Consider the following 26,612-nt stretch of genomic DNA (forward strand, 5'->3'; position numbering starts at 1 on the left):
AACATATGCATGTGTAATGGCATAGTATTAATTCATAAAAAAGATCTTGCTACTTGAGACAGCATAGATGAATCTGGAATATATTATGTTACATTAAATGGACCCAATTCAGAAGAGAAGTACTGCATGCTCTCATTTGTATGTGCAGTCTGAAAAGGTCAAATTCATAGAAACTTCTGGCTTTTGCTTTCCAATGAAGGCTTGTAGGACACTATATTTGGACCTTCCCTTTTTTAAGCACAGTTTTGTAGTCAGGAACAATGATCTGATTTTAGTGGATGTGATTATTCACTATTAAAACACGATGCAAATTTTATGTCTACTGAACTTGTTTATGTCTCCAGGGATATTGTGTATAGCCTTTGTTTTTGGTTTCCATACCCCTTGTCTGTATGCAGCACAGAACCCAAATTTAGTCAGGTATGTGAATTCCATTCCGGGTTCACTAAGCTTGTGGTTAGTCTAGTCTGAGTTGTGTTGCTCAGTTGTCTGTGACAGTAACAAAATACCTGAGGTAAGAAGCTTATAAGAAAGGAAAGGTTGCTTCGACTCAGAGTTTCAGACATTTTAGTCTATAATCACTTGGCATGGTGGCTTTTAGGCCTGTGAATAGGCAGAACATGATGGTAGAAACCCCAGTCAGAGGGAAGTTGCCTACCTCATGGCTTTCAGGAGGCCACAGTCTACTTCCTTCTAGTTGACCCTACCTTCCAAAGGTTCTGTCACTTCCCAATAGCACTATTAGCCAAGAACTTTCATCCTACATGAGTCTGGGGTGACATTTAAAATACAAACCATGATTTAAGGTGTGACAATCCAGTCACTGTCCTCAAGAGTCACCCTCTGAACTCACCTCACCCTCAATCCTCACTTCTTTTCCTCTCCCTGGTCTAGGGACTTTTAATTTTGTGACGTTGGTCTCTGCAGAGGGTGAATTGTTCTGTGACCCAAAGAGGCGGGTGGCTTGCGGACATTGAGGACCTATTTGCTGCCTTCTTCATTGGTCCTGTCCACTGCTAGTCTTCAGTGTGGACTGAGAAGCAGGTTATACTTAGACTCAGTGCCCTGGCTACAGGGTACCTTGCTCTGTAAACATATGGCACATGAGTCCCACACATAGTCAGCCAGGAATGTGCTTTGCTCTGGCATTGTGCGGTCCATGAAGAAAGTACTATTTCTTGCCTCCAAGCATAGTGTGAAAACCTAGTCCTTCCTTCCCTCATGATTCTTCACTGTTATACTGGAAGCCATAGGAATGCTCAGAATTTCTTGAAGTTTACCCATGGGTGAGTTGTAGATAATGCTTGTAGACCCCCCCCCCTTTTTTTTTTACACTCCTTATAGGGATCCTTTTATCCCGCCAGTCAGTCACTGAGGTATCACTAAGGACCTCTGAGTAAGGATGCAGCCAGCACTCCCCTTCAAGATATAGGCAGGGAAACCTGCCTCACTACCTCACATGTAGTGTCCCTACTGCAGGTCTCATCTCAGATAATGAGAAGGGAATGCCTGTCTCAGAGACAGAACTTTCTTCTGTGAACTTGATGCTAAAGAAAGTACTGTATTCTTCATGAATTGTCTTTTGGAACCTAGAACATCCGTCTATTCAAAATTGGAGATTTTCCTCAATATTGAAACTGTAAAATCACATCGTTGTGGAATGTGCTATGTGTTCATAATCTCCATATTTTCCTCACAAATTTCTTTTATTGTTTCCAGTACTCGAGGGTGAAACCCATAGTGACCCCGCGCTTTACACTTTCTTGCACGGAGACCCTGATGAGTAAACTTGGTAAAATCGCTAAGACCCATGATCTGCACATCCAGGTAGGGATTTTTCTTTGGTTTGTGCCTAAGAGATACCTTCAAGATCTCTTAGTACCTTCAGGTCATCTCTAATAATCTGTAGTTTGTCTATTGAGATTTCCTAGAGTCAAAGAATTTCAGGGCAGGATGTGCCCTGACTGACATCACCTAACCCAGTCAGTCAGTTTAGCAGGTCAGGCGCTTGAAGCTATTTTCATCCTCAATATTCTCTCATCTGCCTTACACAGGCTAAAACAACTTTATAAAGGATAGCAAGGTCAAGGTCAGACTACCCATTCCTAATAAAATACGTTTAACACATTTCCTTCCTGCCTTCATTTGATGCTTTCCTGGTGTTCTAGACCTTCATTTGTGGAGGAACCAATTATTATTTGAAAACTAAAAAGAACTTAATTTCTACCTTACAAATGTGCATTTAAAATCCTTTTGTTCTGAGTTTCTTAATTTAAAACCAGGAACAAAAGTATATCTTCCTTTATCATTAAGTTGTTGCAATTTAGCAATAAAATGCTTTTAAAGTCTCACAGCTGGGTTAAAATTAGGAGCTCCCCTCCCCCACTCAAGTTTAATTACACACTGCACTAAAATTTCCCCTTTCAGAGCTGACAGTCTTAGAGGGAAGGGAAAGTTGGGGTGAAGGCAGCATATTGATTGCTTACTTTTATTTATTTATTTTTAAAATGTATGTCCATAGGACCCATTAGTGTGTCTTCCCCATGATTACTGTTGTGGCTTCTGATATTTGGAATTTGGATTCAGTCCCCCTACAATTATGCTCTGGTAATAAAATTCCAAATTTGGATAAGATTTCCACTTTGGAAACAGTATGTTGTATTCTAAAAAAAGGAAAAAGAAAAGAGAGAGAGAAAGATGCAGACAATATTAAAAACTACATGAAAATAAAATGAAAAAGACATGTAAGAAGTCTATCCTTAGGCTGAAGATGCAGTGCAGTTGACAGAACCTGAGGCTGATCCCAGGCACAGCCTGGGCACTGGGGCACAGCAGCAGAGATGGAGGCAGAAGAGTAAGAAGTGCCGTCAGGAGACCAGCTCTGACTAAAGGGATGGACCATAGGCATCTAATTGTATTATCCAATCAAATCAGCCAGTTGTTCTTCCCTTGGGTTATGTCCATGCATTTCACTGATAGACTGGGATTTACTCCCTACCATGGGTAGAATCAGATGTAGGTACAGCACTGGTTGGGATCTTTTGGTCATCTTGCTATGTCTCTTCTTAGCATGGAAAATGAGGCCTGGCAGAGTTTTTTTTTTGCAAGGGTTTGTTGGCTCGTGAGTTGTTCTGTGATCTGATCTCATCAACCCTGGGTCTGAAATGGTTTTTTTTTTTCAGAGGCTTGGGGGGCTACTCCAGTGCAAAGCACTTTGTTTCCCCTCAGATTTCAGGTGCCCCCATGGTAGGTTGGTGTGGTTGCCTACTCACTAGGTTTGTGTGAAAAGTCCCATGAGCTCCTTCCTGATGAAGTCAGGATTGCCCAGCTCTGCATTTTCATATTCCTTCCTGCTAAAACATCATTCAGAAAGCTGAGAAAAGAGGTAGACTGAGGGCAGGCCCTGAGCCCAGCCTTTCTTCTGCTTCTGGTGCACTAGGTTCTGTGAAATTGCACACCTGAAATATGACTAATACATCTGCCTAAGACATGGAAAATGACTTACCTAGGGCAACACTTGTATTGAGCAATGAGAAATGGAAGCTTAAAGACGAGATCTGGCTTGCTCAAGACATGTAATTAGGCTCAGAATCCAGCTCTCTGTTCAAATTTTAGTTTTTTTCTGATTGAACCATGGAGTTATCTCCAGTGGCCATTGAATTCTTATAGGCAGGTTGCTACAAGCAAGGCACTAGACGCTCTTCAGAGAGGACATAGACTTTTCTTGCTATAGATTAAAGTATTGAGGGAAAGCTCTCTCTCTCTCTGACACACACACACACACACACACACACACACACACTCAGAGCCATGCTCAGGATATTCATTTTTTTGTTGTGTGTATTGTCATAGAGGATGCATTATAGTTATTGGAAATTAAACATGAGTAAGTACAGACTTTAATGTTTTCATCCATAGTTGTCTACATCAGCAAGTTCAGCAAGTAGAAACTAGCAATGGCATGTTGAGACAGGAGATATAATGTCAAACATTTTACAGAAAAAAAGTGAAACCATTCTTTCTTTGTTTTCAGAGCCATGTAAGTGAAAATCGAGAAGAAATTGAAGCTGTGAAAAGTTTATTCCCTGATTACAAAAACTACACAGATGTCTATGATAAAAATAATCTCCTGACAAACAAGGTAAGTTCAATATCATGATATAATCTATGTAAAGCAGGCTATACCCTTTAAATTTCAAAATCTCAGAAGTAATCACAGTTCTGCAAGATGCATGCATTTTCCAAACTAGAGTAAACCCAGTGTGTGTGTGTGTGTGTGTGTGTGTGTGTATCTGTGTGTCTATGTGTATGTTTGTGTGTATACATGTGTGTAGATATATGTGTGTTTGTATGTGTGTAGATATGTATGTTGTATTTGTATGTGTGTAGATATATATGTATGCCTATTTGAAAGTGTGTTTGTGTATACGTGTGTGTGTGTGTGTGTATATGTATGTGTCTATGTGTCTTCATGGTATGTGTGTATCTATCATCTATCTATGTTTGTGTTGATATGGGCCTGGTGTGTCATCCCTGTCCTTAAATCTATGTTTTCCATTGGATGGTAAGAATGACCTTTTTTCCAATGAAGCTTTTATAGTTAGAAGATGATTGGGCTTTTTTCCGACCCAGAAGACCCATTTTCAAGGATAATTCTTTAGAGTGTAAAAGTGGTGTGTTGATAACTAAGGAAAGTTTGAAAATAACTATCCCCAAAGAATTGGTTAAATCATAGAATTTACATTATTAGAATTCCATCCAGCATTCACAAAGAACAAACTATACATGCTCCCACAGAAGAACATTTAATATAGTTGGATATGCATGTACATATGTCTTGGTGTAATTTCACATATAAAAACTGTCCAGAGATACACAGTGAATGATAAAAGCAATTTTTAAGCTCTGAAGTTTAGAAAAATGAGTATGTATTACTTTCTATAATTAAAATTAATGTGAGTGGCAAGGGACCTCATTAAAGCAGTATACCCTTTGGCCTTGGCCTTCCATGAAATGAACACACTGCTTTGAGAGTTTACTGCAGCAAGTAATTTCTTAGTGACTACACAAAAGGAGATATGAATGTAAGTGATTTAAAAAGTTAATACTTTGCATAAATAATTTAAATTTTACACAGGAAGCTTTATCCTCCTTTACATGTATTACCATATGATTAATAAATTAACCTTAAATTTTCATGTTAATTTTATTTTCATGGAGGTTCAGAAAGTTTTATTTAAATAATAAATTTGCCAATTGAACTATGCCTCCCAAAGGAGAAGGCAATTGGGTATAGGTTTTATATTAATGAGAAAACATTTTAAAGAATTAAATGTTACTTGAAAACTCACAAATCTTACCAACATGAGAGTTTAGAGAGGTTTCCAACATGTGGCACCTGCTTTCTTAAACAAAGTTTGCCTCCTTAACTAAAAGTTATTATGATATGAGTATCCTGATTTCATGTCTATATCAAGAACTATTGGTGCCTATATTTAAACTAGTAACAGAAATAAAGAACAGTTCTCTCAGATATGGTGGCTTTTGCCAAAACTCCCAGCATTCCAGAGGCTAAGGTAGGAAAATTATGAGTGTGAGGCCAGTTTGGGCTCTATAGTAAGTTCAAGGCTAGCCTTAGCTATATATAGAGAGATTCCATCTTCAAAACAAACCATCTGCAATAATTAACCCATAGTTCTTTACAAAATCATATTTACAACTTCTATGTTCTTTTAGAAAGTCCTGATTGGAATACACACAGGTATCAGCCTATAGGAAGTACATCAGGTAGATTTAGAAAAGAGGATACTTAAAAGTTTTCTATAGTAGAAATGGTAAAATCATAATAATGTATTCACTCTGGCTGGATTTCCTATGCCATGGTGAGCTGGCTATCTCTGTACTGCATTGTAAATCAGCCAAAAGAATCTAAGAGCTGGGGCTAGATTGTAGTTCAGTGATAGAGTACTGGGCCTGATTACCAACACTACTATAATAGATGGATAGATAGGTAGATAGGTAGGTTGGTAGGTAGGTAAGTAGGTAGGTAGATAGATAGATAGATAGATAGATAGATAGATAGATAGATAGAACATACACATTTGTTGAGACTTTTCTGATGTACATTTGGATACAGGGATTTTGTCCTTTCAAATAATAGAAACTGTCTTTGCAAAGACCATTGTAGCCAAGCCATTGTTTCTGTATCTTCTTGTAGTTCATAGCCATGGGTATTAGTACAAACATTTTTTTTTTAGTGCTAAACTCCATGTTGGCTATTCTTCTCTCTAGACAGTCATGGCACATGGCTGCTACCTTTCTGAAGAAGAGCTTAACATCTTCAGTGAACGAGGAGCATCCATTGCACATTGTCCCAACTCTAACTTATCGTAAGTAGACAACAATTGCTTGGCAGATTACCGATGTGTAGTGTGGATAGGTATTTTCTGTTTTCTCAGTTCCTTCTCATAGGATCTGTTTCTATAGCTGGTTTGAATGAGGAAGGAACCAGGTAGATGTGCTAAGGGGAAGAAAGAAGGCATTTGAAAGAGGGCATTGTTGCAGGGTATACATTTAAAGATTTCCTCATCTCTGCAAATCTCTACATTTGCACATACATACAGCAAGGGGAAGTAGAACAGTTTAAAATCAATAGCATTCAAGTTTTATAGCTGAGAACTGACTGAAAGAATGCATGTCCCAGAGAGACAGTCTGCTCTAGAGTTTAGAAAAGGGTTATGGCTCTACAGCACTTGGTAATGCTACTGAATGTATTGAGATACAGCTTATATAGGAAAACCCAGGATGGACTTAATCCTATTTAATTCCCAAATACAAGCACTTTATTTGAAACATGCCCCCTCCCTGTCTTTCTCTCTCCCTCTCCCCCCCTTTTCAAGACAGGGTTTCTCTATGTAATATAACTCACTCTTGTAGACCAGACTGACCTGAACTCACAGAGATACACCTGTAAAGGTGTATGTCACTACCTGGTGTCCCTTCTTAAAGTTTATGAATTCATGAATGAGTCAATTGAAATCTATGGCTTGTATCTTCAGCAAAACAAAAAGGCCCATAAACATAAAAATGTTGTGTCTCAGCTTAGAGACATTGTGGATAATGTGATCTAGTCCATAGATGCTGGATTAGAAACTCAGAATTGTAGAAATAGTGTATTTGGGTGGGAGTTGATTTTAGACAGTGATGCTTGGGAGTCCAGCACACAGGGAAGATGTCAGTAACATCAAACCAGTTAACCACAGTGGGATCCTGTTGTCTAATTTTTTAGAGTCCAGCAATGATCAGTTGTCCACCTCAAGAAGTGATGGCACAGGGAAAATAACAAACACTCAAGAATGGCAGAAAGGATAGAATGACTGTGGAGGAACAGAGTAGCCTCTAGAAGTGGGTAGAAAATCTCAGCAAAGAGATGAAAGTATTTGCAAGCTTAGGGACTTTGTGAAGGACACAGATGTATGTTCATGATAATGTAAGAAGGGCTCCTAGAGACACAGGACATTTTTCTAGTTGTTTGAAAGGTCTCAGAAGACCCCGTTTTCAAACAGGAAGTAAATGCACATGGCTTGGTGACCTTATCTACAGCCTAGGGACAAGAATTAAACAGCCCATGGATGAATATACTCTAACTTAAAACATGATCCAGCTTTTCAAATAAATGTGGATCTTCAAGAGTTTCAGGTTTTCCTTGTGCATATAGGGGCTTTGGAAATGCATATCTTTCAGAGCCCCTTGGCCACTGTATCCTCTTGGATGCCTAATTACATGAGTTAGCTTTCCTTTGTCTTTCCCTCGATCAAGTGGGATGAAGATGATGAGGTTCAAAATTCAGGCCAGGAACCCTCTCTCCTAGTTGCTATCCTAGGAAGCAGCACTTCAACTATCAGACCCCATTTCAATGGTTTCCATCCTCTTTAGTTGTATCATCACTGACCCTGTAAACACAGAGGAAGAAAAACATGAGGGAAGATTACTTATTTGTCATAAGGTCATCACCAACCTTCTACAATAAGAGACACCAATGAGAGAAAAGCCCAGCAAACGTGCTTACTCAGAGTGTTCACAGGACAATCAAATGAAGACCAATGGGCACAGAGAGCCCCTCCCCTATTTTTATGCTTTGATGTGAAGGAGCATGGCAACCACACAGAAGTATAATTGGACAAAGAGGTTTTAACCTAATGCCAAGTTATCAACTTGGGATACTGGGGAGTGCATCTTCAGATCTTCTTGGTCCTTGTGTCATATTGTTTTCCTTCTGTGAATTGGGCAAGACCTCTTCCAAAATAGAAACTGTATATCAACCAAGATATGTCTGAGAATTCCTTCCTGGACAGCATGAGTCATAATGATGGAGGATTAGAACACTCTCTTTAGGGTTTGTGGCTTGCATAGGGAAAAAGGATGGAAATTTTGGTTGTTTTGTTATTGTTGTTGGGGATGAACCTGGGTCCTATGTATGCTTAATAAGCACTGTACTACTAAGTTAGATCACAGCCCAGTGAGATTCTGGCTTGTGTGGTTTAGAGACTTGAGGGAGGAGGTCGGAGAGATTTTTGAGGTTGCTTTTGATGCTCAAAGCATCATACACTGGGCTATTATTTTTGTTCCCTAATACAAATTGCTTCTTCTTTGGGTAATACATTGTTCTGGATATAGAGGAATGTGATGCTTTGTAATTTACATTTTCTATTATAGGAGGAGGAGTTGTCTAGGAAGCCTATAGCTTTATTAGATTTCTAGACTAACTATAAAGCTTAATTCTTCAGTGTTTCCCATGTAGTCCCTTGATGCTTTGTACCCCCTGGCAAGAGTGACCTTGGGCCAGGAAGCAGGAAGCAGATTCTTATGATCTTCTCTACTCTACCCCTTCTTGGCCTGGTGTGATTGACTGTTGGTCTTAGGGCTAATAAAGATAAGATATCAGTTTTTAGTGTGACCGCCGCCACCTTTGACAGTTTCTGCATGCTGTTAAATCACTGGCTCTCCTTTTTCTTGCATCTTCTTTTTCTCCAGGCTGAGCAGTGGCTTATTGAATGTGCTTGAAGTCCTGAAGAATAAAGTGAAGATAGGGCTGGGGACAGGTAAGCAGCCTCCATCTGGAGCTCAATGATGAATAACTGTTCTGATGTAGCTGATTCGTAGGTATGGGGCTGTGCTTAAGGCACGTGAGCTTCATTGGTTGCTAGGGATGGGTGTCTTAATAATAAACAGCAGTGAAATAGGGAGAAATTTTGAAGTCTTTACCTACCTCAAAGCCAGTTTCCCTGTTCATGGTTTAGAAACTAGGCACCCATGTCTAACAGCTCACAACAGCCTTATCCAGCTCCGGGGTCCCTAACTAACATCTTCTGGCTTACACAAGCACTTGACCTCACACATACCAATTCACAAAATTCTTAAGGAAAGAATTAAATTATTCTTGCTGAAAATTCAGTCAGTAGAGACTAAAACTGAGAGTAAAGGAAGAACATGTGTCACAGGATGGTGTGGAGGACAGACAGTGAGCAAAGATCACAAGGGAAGGCTGAAAGATGGTACTGAGATGGATGTTCCTGGTTCATGAGGAACTGGGGTAGCTACAGTAGGTCATAGGCAGAGCTTAGGAAAGGGCAGTGTTAAGAGGGCTTACACACCCCTGTGTGCTAAATCATAACTGAGCATTGTGGCAAAACAAAAATGCCACAAAACAAGAATCTGGGAATATAAAGTTACATCAAAACAGAACAAAACAAAATAAAAAAAGCACAGCTAAAAGCCAGTTTTTTTGTTTTTGTTTTTTTGTGGTGGTGGTACAAATAATACCAAAGGCAAATGAATGATTAATCAAAAATACTATTCATATATCTGGTCATCTCGTCATCTCTCCTTCACATGTAAAAACAACAAACTTCTCAAATATACATAAAGGCTTGGGAAATTTCTTTTTATGACCCCGTTCAAAGTCTCTTTTATTAGTGATGCATCGAAATGAAATGTCATTATACAGGGGTGTTAGTAAAGCTGGGAAGCGAGGGGAAGCTGGCACCAGCCAAGCACCAAGTTACAGGAAGACAAGGTCACATGCCTTCCTACCTTTGGAAACAAACAAGGATGGCCTGACAGTAGAAAACAGACTCAAGAAGACAAGGTCACATATATTCCTACATTTACCTGGGAACAAACAAACAAACAAACAAAAACCAAAGGTGACCTGAGAGTAGAAAATAGGCTCTCTGGGTCTGGAAAAGGGACCATGAGGACAGGGAAGGTGGGAAAAGAAAGGATGAGGGACACAATCAAAGATTGATAAGATATATACATGTATAGAATTGCCACAGCAAAATCCACTCATTTGTACAATCAATATGTGTCAACAATAACAATAAAAAAAAGCAGTAACCAGAGCAGGTGATATGCTTCAGCTCAGATTGAGGTTTGAACAGTCAGATCTAGAACAGTGACAGCGACAGGGAATCCAGAGAAGTGGATTTGTATCAAAAGATACACTACAGCTTCTTGCATAAATTATTTTAGAAGTTGTAAAGAGAAAAGGCTAACAACATTAAAAGTAACTCATGGAAAGTCAAAAAGATTTTCCTTTGTTGGAAACACTTAATTGTTTTTGAAACTGGACAGTAGATTCTTGAGTTTTGGTTTTGTACTCCTTACATTATTTGTATATTTTAATATATTTTAAAACTTTTAAGTGATATATGCTGCATAAGGAAAAGATATTTAGGGGAATGGGCATAGGTCTTCATCTGGAATTCATTTATGTTTCATATAGCTTATACACACAAATGGGTAATTTTACATTTCAAATAGATCATATGCACAGACTGGGACAATTTTATAGTGCATTTCAAGTACACCTATGTCACATGATAGCAGATGTGAAATTTTCTAGTATGTTGTCACCTGCAGTTGGGATTTCGGAATTTGGGATCTAGAATGATTACTGTGTATAAAGAAAACTACCTGAAGAATTATCAAGAAAAAGGGCATGATGTATAAGCTTGTTAAAATGATGTACATGGAGCCACTGTGTCCCATGTTCCCTATCCTAAAGTGATGGTGCCATCACTTCATGGGATGCTTAGTTTTCTCTATTTGGCACAAGCTAGAGTAATCTGGGACAAGGGAACTTCAGCTGAGAAATTGCATCCATGAGACTGGGGCACTTTCTTAGTTAATGGTTGATGTGGGAGGTCTCTGGACACCATGGGCAGTACTTCCTTGGGCAGGTGGTCCAGGGTTGTATAAGAAAGAAAACTGAGCAAGCTGTGGGGAAGAACCCAGTAAGCAACATTCCTCCATAGTTCTGTGTTGGTTCCTGACTCTAGGCTCCTGCCCTGAGGTCTTGCCTTGGCTTCTCTTGATAAAGACTCTGACCTGTGAGTCAAATAAACCCTTTTCTCCCCAAGGTGCTTTTGCCCTGGTTTTTATTACAGCAATAGAAACCTAACTAAAATACTCCCTGAACAACAGGCTTTGCTCTTATTGTGGACTTTGGTCTAGTAATGCCTTGTTTTCTTCCTGCCTTCCCAAAGCTGCTCTCTTGGATCCCAGCAGATATGACAATATCTCTTCTTCATTTTCTATGTGTTCACTTTGCAAAAGCCCGGCCCTAGATGACCTCAACAGTTCCCCTTCCTATGCCTACAGCTGGGTGTTTAGGAGTAGCTGGAGAGAACAGTGGGTTTCACATTAAATTTTGTGCTCAAATTCCAAGCAGCCCTCAACACTGGCAACAGAGATAATTATATTTCTCTAATAAGTATCTGTCTCCTTAATCCAAGATGGATTTTTATCCCTCTTGTTTCTCCTAAAATATTCTGTTGCAGCTCAAGCCCTCCTCATTCCCAGCTCATAGCCTCTTCTTGTAGCTCGTTGCAAGGATATAAAAATAAATCAGAAATCTCTGTTTCAGTTCCTATCACCAAATTTACATACATTCTTTCCCATCATTATGTGCTATCTACTGGACTCTCCCTACCAATACACAACCATCTAAAATCTCTCTTGACCCTTTCAGACCATCATATGTAATTGTTCTCTTACCCTGACAACCCCATCAGCTTCCTGCCCCACATTGCTGCCTTTCTTCACAGCAAAATTTCTTTGAGTGTGGACATCCACACAGCTCTTGCTCTTGCTGCCCTGCCAGTCCTGATTTCTTGCCCAACAAGCAAGGCAGCCATCTTGTTTCTTACTGTGACCCTATGTAGCCATGATCTCTTTGCTGCCTCTCAAAAGTTTCCATGATATTTTTTTTCTCTAAAATGGAGTGGGTAATAGCAGATACCTTACATGTTTGTATGGAGGATTGGTTAAGTCGATGTTGTGTTGTTATTATACTGATTCTTGGTATGACACAACACTGGTTTATGACAATTGGCTATTTGGCAATTAATTTTATAATTATTTTATAATTGCTTATTTTATAATTATTTCACTTTTTTAAATTTACATGAAATTTTTACACATAAAAGACTTAATGCATGCTTGTTATTTTGTGTGTGTCCAAGTGTTTGTGCTTATAGTGTGTGTGTGTGTGTGTGTGTGTGTGTGTGTGTGTGTGTGTGTGTGTACAGCATGTTTTCACATGTGTACATGGAGACCAGAGATCAACCTCAGATAGCTTTCCTTAGGTACTATGATAGGGTCTTTGAATGGGACCTGGGGCTTGCCAGTTAAGTCTCATGTGCTCTATGTGTATCTGCCTTCCCAGTATGCCAACATACCAAACTTTTTACATAGGTCTTTTGGATCAAACACAGGCCCCAAAGCTTGTATGACAAGCATTTTACTGACTGAGCTGTCTCCCAAGCCATGATTATTTTCTATTAATATAGACTAATAACTTAAGTAGCTGTGATAAAACTTTTCAGGGAACCAGATGATCCTCTAGCAGTACTATTCTAGATTTAAAAAAAGTACTCTACAAAAAAATATACAAGTTTGCCTAAGGACATATAAGACAGTTGAACATAAAACTCAGCTATAATCCAGAATTGCTACTAAATAACCAATTACTTTTCATAATTGTAATATTTATAGGCACTAATAATCATATAAGTCTACCAGAAATGACAGGGATATTTAAAATGATAATGGATATTTGATTAGTTATAAAATGTATTCTCCAATAAAACATGTTATCTTACTTGACCATTACATCAACTCATTTCATAACATGCATTTGTTTCTGCCAAAGGTAGTGTTTCAATTTATTATGACTAGGGGCTTAATCTGAGTCACTAAAACTTTCATTTCTAATTCTGTAATGCCAACCAGTATGGAAAACTGTCCATATCAGCTTTGATTATTTATTGTGCTAAGTTCCTAAAGCTTAGTATAATGAACTTACATTCATTCTAAAGCTTTCTAAAGAATTATTGTTTTAAAAAAATGGATTTTTAATTTTCTAAACTTTTCATCTAGATTGGAATAACACTTGGACATTTCTTAAACATATACAATTGTGAGTTTATGTTAAATCACATTATAAACTTTTCATAGTCACATTTGAGTAATTTCTGTGAGTGTTCAAGAAATAGATATATATCTCTTTATCAGCCATGTGGATGTTATAGTGGGTTGAGTTGTGGTCCCCAAAGGAAGTCCACTAGAACCTCTAACTATGGTCATACTAGGACTAAAGGTTTCTGTAGATAAGAGTCCAGGTAAGGCTGGCAAGATGAACTCATTCTGAACTGGGGTAGCTCCTAAGTGCAATGATCAATGCTTATAAGAGACAGAAGAGGAAAGCAACAAAGACCCAGGAGAAGATGCGAACATGAAACAAGAGACTGGAGTTACTGCCGTAAGCCCAGTTCTCCATGAGGCATGGAAGCTAGAAGGAACAAATCAGGATTCTTCTTGAAGGTTGAGGTCCTTACTGACACTTTCAGTGGTGCTGGGGTCTGAAGTGCTGGCCTTGTACTGTCTCAGCACACACTCTGTCACTGAGTTACACTCCCCAGCCAGCCCTGCCGACACTTGGATTGTAGACGTCTGACCACCAAAACTATGAGAGAAGTCATTTCTATTGTGTTGAGTCACAAGACTTGTGTTGTTTTGAGCAACCCGAGAGGCTAATTCTGGAATATATTTGATTTTAACAAAAGGCAGTTTTTATAAATTAGCATGCAAAGTAGTGGATTTTGTTAGAGCATTTTGATATTGTATTGTCATTACTTTGTTCTCATTTGTGCCCCTTCTCATGCTTGCTTCCTTCTTGTCTGTCCTTTTCCTTCCTGAAAATAGTGACCACTTCTGCTTTTATTCAAGTGACATTTGAATTCATTTAAATGTTGGCTTATAGCTATATGTTTGCAGATGAGAAGACTTTTAGAAATTGAAAAGTAGAATGCTTGTCATTAAGACCAGAGGAAGAGAACAACATGCATACATGTTATTCTATCCATCTTCATAAAGCTACTGCTTTGGCTTATCTTTCCTACCATAGATGTGGCTGGTGGTTACTCCTATTCCATGCTTGATGCCATCAGAAGAGCAGTGATGGTTTCCAATGTCCTCTTAATCAATAAGGTGAATGAGAGAAGCCTCACCCTCAAAGAAGTCTTCAGACTAGCCACTCTCGGAGGAAGCCAAGGTAATGACTAGTTTCTTCCTCTCTCACGCCATACACAGCCATGCCAATCTGTGTCTTTGGCTATAGTATAAAGGTACACCATAGTGAACTAAGGCAAATCCTACATTAATGACTCATACATGTCATATAACATACCCAAAGCACATCCGTGTGATGAACTAGCCATTCTTTCAGTGAATTCACTCTTTGGTGGGTGTTTAATGCATGATTGCCATGTTGATTATTTTAATGACTGTATGCACGTGAGTTAAGATAATTCAGTCTTCTATTGAGTCAAGTATTTTCTTTGCTTGGGTGATAATGCTATCAATAAAAGTGACTGCCAAGACAGTTGAATTCTTTCCATGGGGCACTATGGTGAATGCCCGGCATATGCGCTATCATTTGGTCCTCACAACCACTGCTGTTAATTTCATGTTACAGAAAAGGAACTTTAGTGACATACATTGGCCAAGGAGAAGTGTGCTATGTTTTGAATCCAGAAAACATAATTCCAGAGGGCAGTCTATCTTCCATTATGCTGTCTTCCTATGCACTCAATCCTCTTTAAATGAAGAAAGACACAATGGTGCAGTTGACTGATAGACAAATGTTGTTCATCGCCTTTTCTTAGTTCTCCTGTATGATACAATGGAAATAATTGCTTTGATTTGTTTTGGAAATATGGTGTAATGGAAATAGCTTCCTACCACTGACAGCTCCAGAGCAATTAAAATACACATACACAGATCTATGTTGATTTATGATGGAAACACCAAATTATAAATGGAAGGCCAGGAATGTCTTCTATGCATGTTCCAGAATATGATGAGCACCCAAAGAAGCAGTTCAAGAAAGAGAAATTGTAGTTATATCCTTTGTGCTTTCCTGGGTTTTCTATTTCATTTCAGGCACACTCAAGTGCGGCCCCTCCCCCACAGCACTATTGTCTACATTAAATACTTTAGCTCAGTGATCTGCTGCCTACCTAGTGATGAAAACAGGTTGAGCTGAGGTGGTGTTTTTTTATTTTTATTTTTTTTAAATCCTAGGCTTTGTGTTTTGCTCCACTATGTTGCTGTTTCTCATCAAACTGCTGTGGGAAGTTGCCAACTCATTCTACGTGGGAGTGTAGCTTTTAAATCAATGCTTTTGGGCCACTAGTTACTGTTATGGAATTTCTTCAGCTCAACTTTTGTCTGTAGTATAGACTTAAATGAAATGGGTTGAAGAAATCCCTGTTTAAAGTGTGACTTACAAGTATGACACCTTCACACTCACTCCGTATCAGCCATGTTCACACAGCATTCCAAAAGTGGCAAGTGCACTTCCTGAAGCCATTGGAGCTGCTGAGCAACATGGCTAGGTCTGTAGGAAGATCTAGATATACATCCACTTGAAAGTTCACCAATTAAAAGCCCTCATTATTTCTTGGTTAGCACAGTTTTGAACACTCTATGTTCTAAAGAATGGCCCATTTAGTTTAGATATTCCATCAGCCCCCTGGGATCCTCTCAACTGTGCCAGGCGTCACTGGCCTGCTAGGCACAGACAATTTCTTGTTGAATGCAGTCATTAAATCTCATGGTATAGTTTTCCTTTGTCAAAGACAAGAAATAGCATGTAACCAATAAAGGAGAAGAGTGCCAGTGTTTTAGTTCACTCCAGGCTCCCCTCGGCCCCTCCCTACACCAAAGACACACGGCTGCTTTGAACAGTTATGGCTATGAGACTTCCTTAGGTTAAAAAGCCTTTTCTCTTCTGAAAGTGAAAAAGAGTCACGATTAAAGTAATGTATTAAGCACGAGCATGATTTCTAATTTGGTGTTCTGATAATTGCCAAGTTATCAGGATGCATGTGCATAGAAATATCACATGTCAGATACTCTGTTACACCAGAAAAGAAAATGAAAACATATCCAGTGTTTTCATGTCACAAAATACCTTAGCAGCAACAGGATGCATCAGGCATGGGTAAATCTTGGAATAGATAGCACAGCAATGAGAAGTGACCAAAGTGACCTCAATGTCTTTCTTAGAATACAGGCTTTAAGGAGATATTAATCAAACAGCATCTTGGCAACAAAATCCAACACCTGCACATTCTTTAATATGTTATAAAAGTGAGACATGTTTTTCCTTGGCATCCAACGACCATGGACATGAGTTATGGCTATAAGATGGGAAAGTCAGTAAACAGTATTGGCCTGTGGTCTGTTTTAGGAAAGCATTCTTTGTGGGCAACCAGAAAACCTTTGAAGTTACAAAGTAAGTTACTTTCAAAGTTTCTGGCAGTCTTGAGTTACAGGGTCTCTGGACTTTGAAAAGGAATATATATACACATATACACACACATATAAATACATATATATATATACATACACATATATTTATATATACATATATGCATACATATATAGAACACATATACTAAATATACTTAAAACTCACACTAAGGAATTCATGATGAGTATGCCTGTATTAGAAAATTCACATAGATTTTTTTTTTTTTTGTAAATTTGAGGTTCAGTTCATGGCAATAAACACCACTAACTTATTTCACAGAACAAAAAGGCAGTATTTGGGAAGAAGAGGAAAGGGTGAGGTAGATAAATTTGTGTCGAGCTTGTTACTTTGAGGGTTCAGTGGAGTACAGCTGAAATTTGGATGCCGTCAGGATTATGGCAGTGGTTATGAAGGAAGCTAGTTGCTTTCCTTCTCTGCTGTCTATACAGAGGTCATGTGACCTGTAAGAGTAGTGAGAACACTTGTTCACTGTTCAGATACTACTTTTGGAAGGCATAGTTACATGTTGGCAACAACTGTCCTTGCAAACAAGGACATCATAATGATTCAGTGGTAATTCTGACTGCTATTCACTTCCATTTGTAGCCCTTGGGCTGGATAGTGAAATTGGAAACTTCGAAGTTGGCAAGGATTTTGATGCTCTCTTGATCAACCCCAAAGCATCAGACTCTCCCATTGATCTGTTTTATGGAGATTTTGTTGGTGATATTTCTGAGGTAAGTAAAGGGAAGTTAAATAAAATGCCTTTTTGTCCTTTTGGGGGGGATCTATTTTTTTTTAAAACAATTGTTACTAAAGTAAGCTGTATTCATTTAGTTCACTTATAAGAAATACCCGTATGTTTTTTTTTTTTTTAAATTCTTTTGTTCTGTTTTTAGAGTAAATTTCTGAGAAATAGGCCTCATCTCATTTAGTCATTTTTTTTTCCTGTTATACAACTTTGGAAGTATTTGTATCATTTTTGTAGTGATTGATTTATGTAATATTCTGTATCTGACAATGTCAAGATTGTTTTTCAAGAATATTCCAGTAATAGGCATGGCATGGTGGGACATACCTTTAATCCCAGCACTAGGAGACAAAGGCAGAAATATATCCTTGGGTTAGAAGCCAGCCTGGTCTACATAGTAAGTTCCAGGACTATGTGGAGACACCCTGTCTTAAAAACCAATAAATAAATAATATTCTAGTAAGGATAAACATTTGTTAATAGCTAGTAAACTATGATTTGATTTTTTTGTTTGCTTGCTTGCTTTGGGCTTAGGTTTTTATTTATTTATTTGTCTTTTGGAAAGACCATTTTTTATTAAAATGTAAAATGTCATTAAGAAGTAAATTTTCATTTCTGGACTCTGTCAATGGCATTTCCTTTTATATTTAATTTCTAAATGTACAAAGTACTATTTCTTACCATTTTATTTTTCATTTTAGGCCGTTATCCAGAAGTTCCTCTATCTAGGTAGGTAACTATGTTTCTGGGCTATAAATACATGTTTTTTTTTTTCTTGGTCAAGACCCTCTGTTCTTGGTAAATTATATTAAACTCTATGAGTTATGGCTATAAGATGGGAAAGTCAGTAAACAGTATTGGCCTGTGGTCTGTTTTAGGAAAGCATTCTTTATGGGCAACCAGAAATCCTTTGAAGTTACAAAGTGAGTTACTTTCAAAGTTTCTGGCAGTATTGAGTTACAGTGTTAAATTGTGTTAATTCATTTTTAAATAGTCCTCAGCACTGAGCTTACACTATGGCATAATGTCTAACAATTCTGTAAGAACACACATCCTGAGCTGGGATGTAGAGGGTAAAAGAGTTCTATGCCACATCCTCTTATGTCTCTTCTGTTCCTGGAGACATAATTAAATCAGAAGAGTCTAAGAGTAACCTCCCCTCCCATTGTGTGAGTTCACAAAGCTGGGTGAAGCTGAGCTTGAGGGGTCACAATCTAAAGACTGTTCATCTCAATGTGCTGAACGCAGAGACAGGAGTTTATTGAACATTGGTTGATTTCCAACTCAGATACAGAATGGAGACCCCAATCCACAATTAGCTATAATGCCATCTTTTGATCAAGTCATCCCAAGGAGATTATAAATGATCTGCCTAAAATCTCATTCAAAGGAAATTAAGGCAGTTATTGACCCCAAAGCATAGTGCAAATGATTCTTTGTTTTTTCTTTCAGGAGATGACCGGAATATTGAGGAGGTTTATGTGGGTGGGAAGCAAGTGGTTCCATTCTCCAGCTCAGTGTAAGACCCTTGGGCATCCATGATGTTCTCCTGGGATGACATGGTTCTATATCTTCCTTGTGCCCAGGTGCCGGTTAGAAAGTATGTTTTAAAAGTGCCATATTCTTCGGATGACTTCTGTTTCTATGTCTGCTTCCAGTGGTCACTTGGTAAATTGTGCAAAGGAAGTGTACTGTTCCTCAACTTTGGTTGGGAGCATTCATAATTTCATGATGATGCCTCCTTTGGGGCTGCTTAGATTTGTGTTAAGCTCATGCAGAGGGCAGTGTTAACAGCTGGCACTGTGCTTCTATAAAACCTTTCCATGTAGGGAAATACGGTGCAAAGAAATATCCCTATGTGGTTAGACATTCTGAGCTAAGTGAAAAGTAGGAAACACCATGTGTACCATCTAGTAGATTTCTATATGAGGGCACAAGCTAGACTGTGAACAGATGTCAGAAAAATCACTGATTGTGCTTGGAAATTAAATACTGAGAACACTCATGTAAAAAGAGAACTTACTGGGTTTTAAATCGTGCTTCTAGGTTGACTTTATCTATGGAAATTTGCACTTTATGGAATTTGCATTTCAGAGATTTGTTATTGTTATGCTTTGCCTTCTTTAGGGATGACTGTCAGAACCCGAATGCCACACGCTTTTCAAATATAGTTCTGTGCTTCAAAGTCTTTGGCAGAAGTTGAGTATTAAAGATTTACAGTCTCTTAGAGATAGTATTCATATAGCCACATGGCATAAATAGTTGTGTTTTTGTGTACTTCAGAATCACCTTGATTTCTGGCTATGTAGTGTGACAGTTGCTTCTATTTTATTAGACAAGAAACAAGCCCTAGTTACTGCTTCTGTGTAGACTGGGGTCTTCATAAATCGGGGATGTACTGCACCCCTGGGAGCCATTAACAGTAACAGGACAGGGTTCTTTGCTCAATGCCCTATCTACTCAGCACAGTGTCATTGTGGCTATGAAGTTCTCCCCCACTACCAATGAGCTAGAAATAAAAAGCCAAGTACAAGTCCTTTAAGGAACTGTGGATAAGGTTCTATCAGGCCTATAGATTGAAAGGACTCCAATTTATCAAATAGTCTCTTGAATTCCTTAAAATTTTTCTGGAAGTAGAATCTTAGTATAATGAAAAGTTTATAGAAATCCCATTTAATGTTCCTATTAGTAGGACTTACTGTACTAGACATGAAAGAATATTAGACAAAATAAGGCATTTTAGCTTTTCTAACTAATTAGATTATAACAACATGGCAGATTCTTAGGAAGCAGTGATGAGTTCTACTGAAATACTACATTTTTCTTAACGTGTTCCATGACCTATAAACAATCAAAAACAGGGAACAGGTTTTGTTACCATATCATTTCATTCCCAGGACTTAGCTGAGTTTCCATATTATCTTACAATAGAGAAACCTTAGGCGATAGAGCTAATTCTGTGTTTTCAAGTGTGAAAGCACACACTTCCTCTACTGCCCTGTAAATCTCAGTCTCACATAGCATGCTAACTTGGCAGTAATTTGTCCAGATCTATTTTCATGGTAGAAGCACTTTTAGATTTGGTTGTGTATAGATTACATCAGTTTTAAATTTTTTTTAAAAGACAGTTTTTTTGTTTGTTTTTGTTTTTGTTTTGTTTTGTTTTGGTGGTATAGAAGTGAACAAGTCCAACTTTGTATTTCAAGCACACCAGCAACATCAAAATAATCTGCCCCAAATCCCCTTACCCTATTTCTCCCTGAGGTTGGCAAGTGTTTTCTGCTGTATCTTTTGACTCTTACCAAAGGAACTTAATTACAGGGCATCTAAGCTGAGTGAAGCAGGCTAAGTAGCTTAGGTGTGTGTTGGGTAAGACCTCTACCAGCCAGCAACTGCTTCCAGCCTTTGCAGATCCCACACTCATCTTCCTTAAGGGTGTGCATCTTGATATTGAACATTGGCTTTTATTTAAACTTGAGATTCACACAGAGTAATATCAATAAGTGTATTCTAGAAGCAGGAATAACAGTCAATTGACACCATCCTGTCAAGCATCCAGATTAGTCCTGATAGTGTGCTACAAGCTGAATAACTTCTATAAAAAACAATGTGTTTATATGAACTTTGATTTTCCTGCGTCCCTTATAACTTATGTGCTTTATTTTCCCAAGTGAAGTGTTCCTGAGTGTTACTTATGTTGTTTCAATGCCCCATACATGGGGTCAGATGTCCTGCACTTTAAAATGTTGCCTTTACCTAATGTAGACTTTCTGAATTACAGATAGGCACTATTCCCAGCCCATCCCAGTTGTCATTTTTATTTGAATGGTTTGCTGTCATTAAAAGAAAGGAATAAACAAAAAGAGGAAGGAAAGTTAAAACACTATCCCTCCCTCCTACTCCATACCACTTACCTTGTTTCTCTAGAATTTTTGATTAACTTCATTGTAAAAGGTTAAAAAGCATTAAAATTTATCATGTGTAGTATATTTCCAAAATTTCGTGCAACCAAAACAAAAAAGTAGGCAAATCAAGTTGAATTTAATCAGGGGAGGCATTTAAAATAACAGATTAGGACCTGAAAAGTTCTTCTAATCTTCTACTGGACCAAAGAGACTGGACTCTCCTCTCTTGTGTTATCTTAGCTGGTTCTTGCACTATCGAAGACTTTAGAATCCAAGAGCATATTTACCTTCTTGCCAGAAGGGGGCCTTGCTGAGTTAATTCTGTGAGCATTGAATCTGTTTTCTCTTCAGGGAGAAATTTCAAAGTTAAAGGAGATGGTAGGGAACCTCTTCTTCATTGCTTAGCAGATTTTGACATGTGCCCTTGGCTATCCCTGCTGGCAAATGCTCTGAAATTTTACAGAGGAAACATAATGGTTGTGAGATCTAGCAGTGTGTTCTGGATCTTTACTCCCTACCAGATTATTCCTATTTTTAAGCTTTTTCACTTCAGAAGCAAGCATATGGGAGGCCTTCAAGGCATGTTGGAGAGCATATTGTATCAGTTTCACCTTGTGTGTGCACCTGTGGGAGATACCCAGAACTGGTTGCTTCTGGAGCTTGGTGGGCATCTCTTAGAGTTGCTGCTGCTGCTGCTGGAATAGTCAAATGCTTTAAGAGAGTAACCTTAGCTATTAACAAATAGAATGAGAAGCATATCAAAGGCAATGGATTGAAATATTTTTTTTAATCACAAGAGATTCTATATGATTTTTTTTCAAGACCAAAAGGAGATGTTTGCAATTTCTATTCTACTAACTGCTGCAGGTATGATGTCACACATTGTACTTTATAATGTCTCCAGAGAAGGTATGAAAAAGTTTCTAAAGGCCTGGGAAGAAGCAGACAGGTGAAAAGTTGCTGAGAAAAACAAAACAATGTGACATCCATTGCCATGCATGTGTTCAAGTCTACCCCAACCTTCCTGCCCATCTCCAGCACTGGGTTCAAGAGATTGAATGTTTGAAGGGTTAGTTTCTTGATCTAGTCCAAATTTAGTGACATGCAAAAGCCAACCAAGTCCTCGATGAAATGAAGTGTAAGTCCTGAGCAGGCTCTTACCAGGTTTCTTGAGTAACTGATATCATTATTAACCTGTTACTTGGTAGTGACTCATCTGTCTATTTTTTACCCAGTAATCCTATCAGAAAGCATTCCTTACTTTATTGTTAACCTCTAGGTGGCTGTTTAAGAATATATACATATATGTGAATGTAGTCAAGGGGATATTCTTCCCCTCAGTATTTGTATGATTTGCTTACTGTTACTGTACTGAGTGAGCTCCTTTGTGCATCAGGAAACAAAATAAATGAGACTTTGAGTTTGCATTGGTGTTTTTCATGTTTGCTGTTTTTGTTGCAAGTCCTATCAGTATGATGAAAGGAAGATGAATCTGATAATATTTTTTTCTTTACTTATAATGGATTAAAAAAATAGACTAAAATATTTAGCCGTGGGTCAACATAGACCTCCCATCATATCATGATACATGGCTTTTAAAGTTAAGGTACCGTGATGATGGTTCTTCTAGAGTGGCAGCTTGTTTGAGTTGACTAGGGGATCAGTAAAGACATTTCAGTTGTATCTGTGATGAAGTACAACAGATGAATAGATCATGAAGACTGTGACTTAATGGAGAGTTTAAGTCACAAATGGATTCAAAATTCAACTAGAGTGTTGGAAGATGATGAAACTACAGCATGGGAGGCCTGGTGGGAGGATGTAGAGCTCTACAGACATGTTATTTCTGTTACTGTTGCACTCAGCATCCTGTCTGCCATGATGTAAATCATTCCACCTTGTCCTCCTTGCCATGATGAATTGAAACATCTGGTATTGTGAGCAAAAGAAACCCATCCTCTATTAAACTGTTTCTATCAGCTAACACTGCTATTGTTTTCATCCCTTTGAAATCAGATCACTACACTTTCTGCTTTAGCATAGTTGATTTTTTATCCAAAATATATTTGTTTAGAATTTATATGCATGTGCAACTGCCTGCAATGTGTATCATATGTGTGCCGGTGCCTGTGAAGGTCAGAAGAAAATGTCATGTCTCCTGGAACTGGAGTTACAGGTGGTTGTGAGTCTCCTGATGTGTGTGATAGTAAGTGAACTCACGTCCTCTGCAAGAACAGCAAATGTTAACTGTTGAGCCATCTTTACAGCTCTGTTTGTTATGTTTTTAGAGCTACAACCCATAATAAGAAACATTCCTCACTCACATCAATAATCAGTTCATTGGCATGTAGGAAAGGTAGATCTAAGGGGAAGCTATGAGTACCTACATGTTAAAAACCAGGGACCTCTCAACATTATATCTTTGAGATAATACTTCTTAAAGCCTTAGAAAATCAAGAATAGAATAAATCTAAAACCATAGGAGGGAAAAACAGAAAAAATCAGTTGAAACTTATGAGCTAGCAACAACAACAACAACAACAAATCAATGAAGAGGATCAATTAAAGAGTTTATTCTTTGGAAAGGGGGAAAAAGAAGAAAAGAAAAAGGACAAACCTGTAGCCAAACCAACTAAAAGAAAAAAAGACCCAAATTAATAAATTATGTTGAAATTGAAATATTACAGCAGAAGCCATGGAAAACAAGAAGATCATTAGAGATTATCATGAAATTTTACATTCTCACAAACTGGAAAAATCTAGAAGAGAAAAAAATTAACATATAAAGCTTACTGCTTGAGCCAAGAATATATACTCAATCTAAACAAACAGTTGCTAAAAACGATATTGAACAGGATGTCTCCCATCAGGGAAAGCCTAGGACCAGACACATTCACAGGGGAATTTTACCAGGTATTTATAGAACTATCAATTGTACACTTCAAAACTATTTTAGAAAATAGAAATGGAAGAAACAAATGCTCAATTTATGAAGGAAGACACTGATACAAAGTCCAGGTAACAATAACAACAAAAAAAAAAACCAAATTATTTGATGTATAAAGATGCAAAAGATAAAGTACTCCAAATTTAGTTCAACAACACATTACAACCGTGACTAAGTTGGTCTCATTCTAGGAAAGCAAGTATGGTCCAACATTCAATAATCTATAAATAAGTTAGAGCCTGTAGATAGAATCAAGAACAGAAATTGTGTGGTCATCTCAATAAATACAGAAAAAAACACTTTTGATGAGTTTAAATATTGCTTCATGTTAATGACTCTAAAGAAATTAGGAATAGAAAGTCGTAACAAAGGTGACAGTCATTAAACCTATAACCAACATTTCACTCAAAGGCAAACTGGAATGCATTACATATAAAATCAAGCACAAGATGGCATTTCTAGTTTTGTTCCTGTTATTTAATATATAACTAGAAATGTTAGTTAAAGTAATAAGGGAAGAGAAAAAAATAAATATAAATGGGAAAAAGATAAGTCCATTTGTCCTTATTTGTAAATGATATGACCTTATACTTAAAATACCTTAAAGAATCTACTAGAAGACTGTTAGATTTGGTAAAGGCTTCTAGCAAAATAGCAGGATACAAAAGTAACATACAAACTCATTAGTTAAAAAAAAAAAAACAATAACAAAGTCACCAACCAAGAAATCAGGAAAGCAATCCCATTTGACAATAGCCAAACAACCAACCAACCCACTAGAAATAATAAACCTAATCAAAGAAATTCAAAACCTCTTTGATAAAAACTTAGAAGCACCAAACTAAGTCAGTCCTCAAAGAGACAAGGATTTCCTATGTTCACAGATTAGCAACATTTTTTAAATTTTAAAAATGAGGGGCTAGAGAGATGACTCAGCAGTCAACAGCACTTGAGGATCTTACAGATGACTTGGATTGGATTCCCAGCACCCACATGGCAGCTCACAACCATCCATAACTCCAGTTCCAGGGAATCTGGTGCCTTCGTTTGACATTTGCAGTCCCCTTCTCAATATACACACACAGTCATGCACATAAATAAAAATAAATCTTTTTTAAAGAGTCTAAAAATGACTAACTCACCAAAAGAAGCCGAGTCAATACACTTCCCATTGAAATTTCAATAACATGCTTTATAGAGCTTAAATTCATTAAAAAACATAATAAAAAACCCCAATTTTGAGCAGAAAAAAAGCAACGTGACAGTTGTCATAATATCAGTTTTAAAACTGTGCTTCAGAACCGTATTTAGAAGAACAGTATTGACACAAAAGATTGTCTTAGTCAGTGTTCTGTTGCTATTTAGAAACACCATGATCAGGGAAACTCTTACAGGAGATAACATTTAATTGGAGCTGGCTTACAGTTTCAGAGGTTTGGTTCATTATCATCATGGTGGGAAGGAAGCATGGTGGCAACTGAGCAAACATCGTGCTGATGAAGTAGCTAAAGAGTTCCACATCAGAAACTGCAGGCCTCAGGAAGAGAGACCTGGTTTGAACTTTGGATGCTGCCTGGGTCACAGGTGATCTTTCCCAGAGGAACTTTTTGTAAGTTTCTGGAAGCTCTTGCTGGAAAGTGCTGCTGTTGCTTCACCTAGTGGTTCCTCCTTGCTCCTGGGGCTGAGGCTGGGGCCTCCCTCGAACACTGCTCCTGGTTCTGACATTTGTGGCTCCCTTGACACTACTCAGGGCCTGAAGCTTGGGCCTTTCTCCGATGTTACTTCTGGACTGGGATTCAGGCCTCTCACCGACTGGGCCTGGCTTGAACTTTGGAAACTTCAAAGCCTACCCCTAGTGACACACTTCCTCTAACAAAGCCACACCTATCCCTTCTCAAATAGTGCAAGTCCCTGATGATTAAGCATTCAAATATGCGAGTCTATAGGGGCCATTCTTATTCAAACTACCACAGATATGCCGACCGTTGAGACAGAAGAGAGGACTCAGAAATAAACCCATTCAGCTATACCTATTTTGACAAAGGTGGCAAAAATGTGCATTAGAAACAGTTTAGGAGACAGAAACATAAAAGCTGAATACACACTGAAGATTAATGAAACCATTAA

The 26,612-nt window shown here is 38.1% G+C and overlaps 1 protein-coding gene across 1 annotated transcript in view; it reads left to right on the plus strand.

Annotated features, from left to right (window-relative positions):
* Gda (guanine deaminase) overlaps nucleotides 1-22,965 on the plus strand; it is a 64,990-nt gene extending 42,025 nt beyond the window's left edge. The window contains exons 7-14 of the mRNA XM_051200161.1: nucleotides 1,720-1,827; nucleotides 4,034-4,141; nucleotides 6,292-6,389; nucleotides 9,034-9,101; nucleotides 14,471-14,617; nucleotides 17,489-17,619; nucleotides 18,335-18,362; nucleotides 19,086-22,965. Of these exons, the coding sequence (XP_051056118.1) occupies nucleotides 1,720-1,827; nucleotides 4,034-4,141; nucleotides 6,292-6,389; nucleotides 9,034-9,101; nucleotides 14,471-14,617; nucleotides 17,489-17,619; nucleotides 18,335-18,362; nucleotides 19,086-19,156 (759 nt within the window). The 3' untranslated portion in view covers nucleotides 19,157-22,965. The remainder of the gene's footprint in view (nucleotides 1-1,719; nucleotides 1,828-4,033; nucleotides 4,142-6,291; nucleotides 6,390-9,033; nucleotides 9,102-14,470; nucleotides 14,618-17,488; nucleotides 17,620-18,334; nucleotides 18,363-19,085) is intronic.
* The last annotated feature ends 3,647 nt before the right edge of the window (nucleotides 22,966-26,612 follow it).

The sequence above is a fragment of the Phodopus roborovskii genome, unplaced genomic scaffold (assembly GCF_943737965.1).
Source record: "Phodopus roborovskii unplaced genomic scaffold, PHOROB, whole genome shotgun sequence".
In the NCBI taxonomy this organism is placed as follows: Eukaryota; Metazoa; Chordata; class Mammalia; order Rodentia; family Cricetidae; genus Phodopus; species Phodopus roborovskii.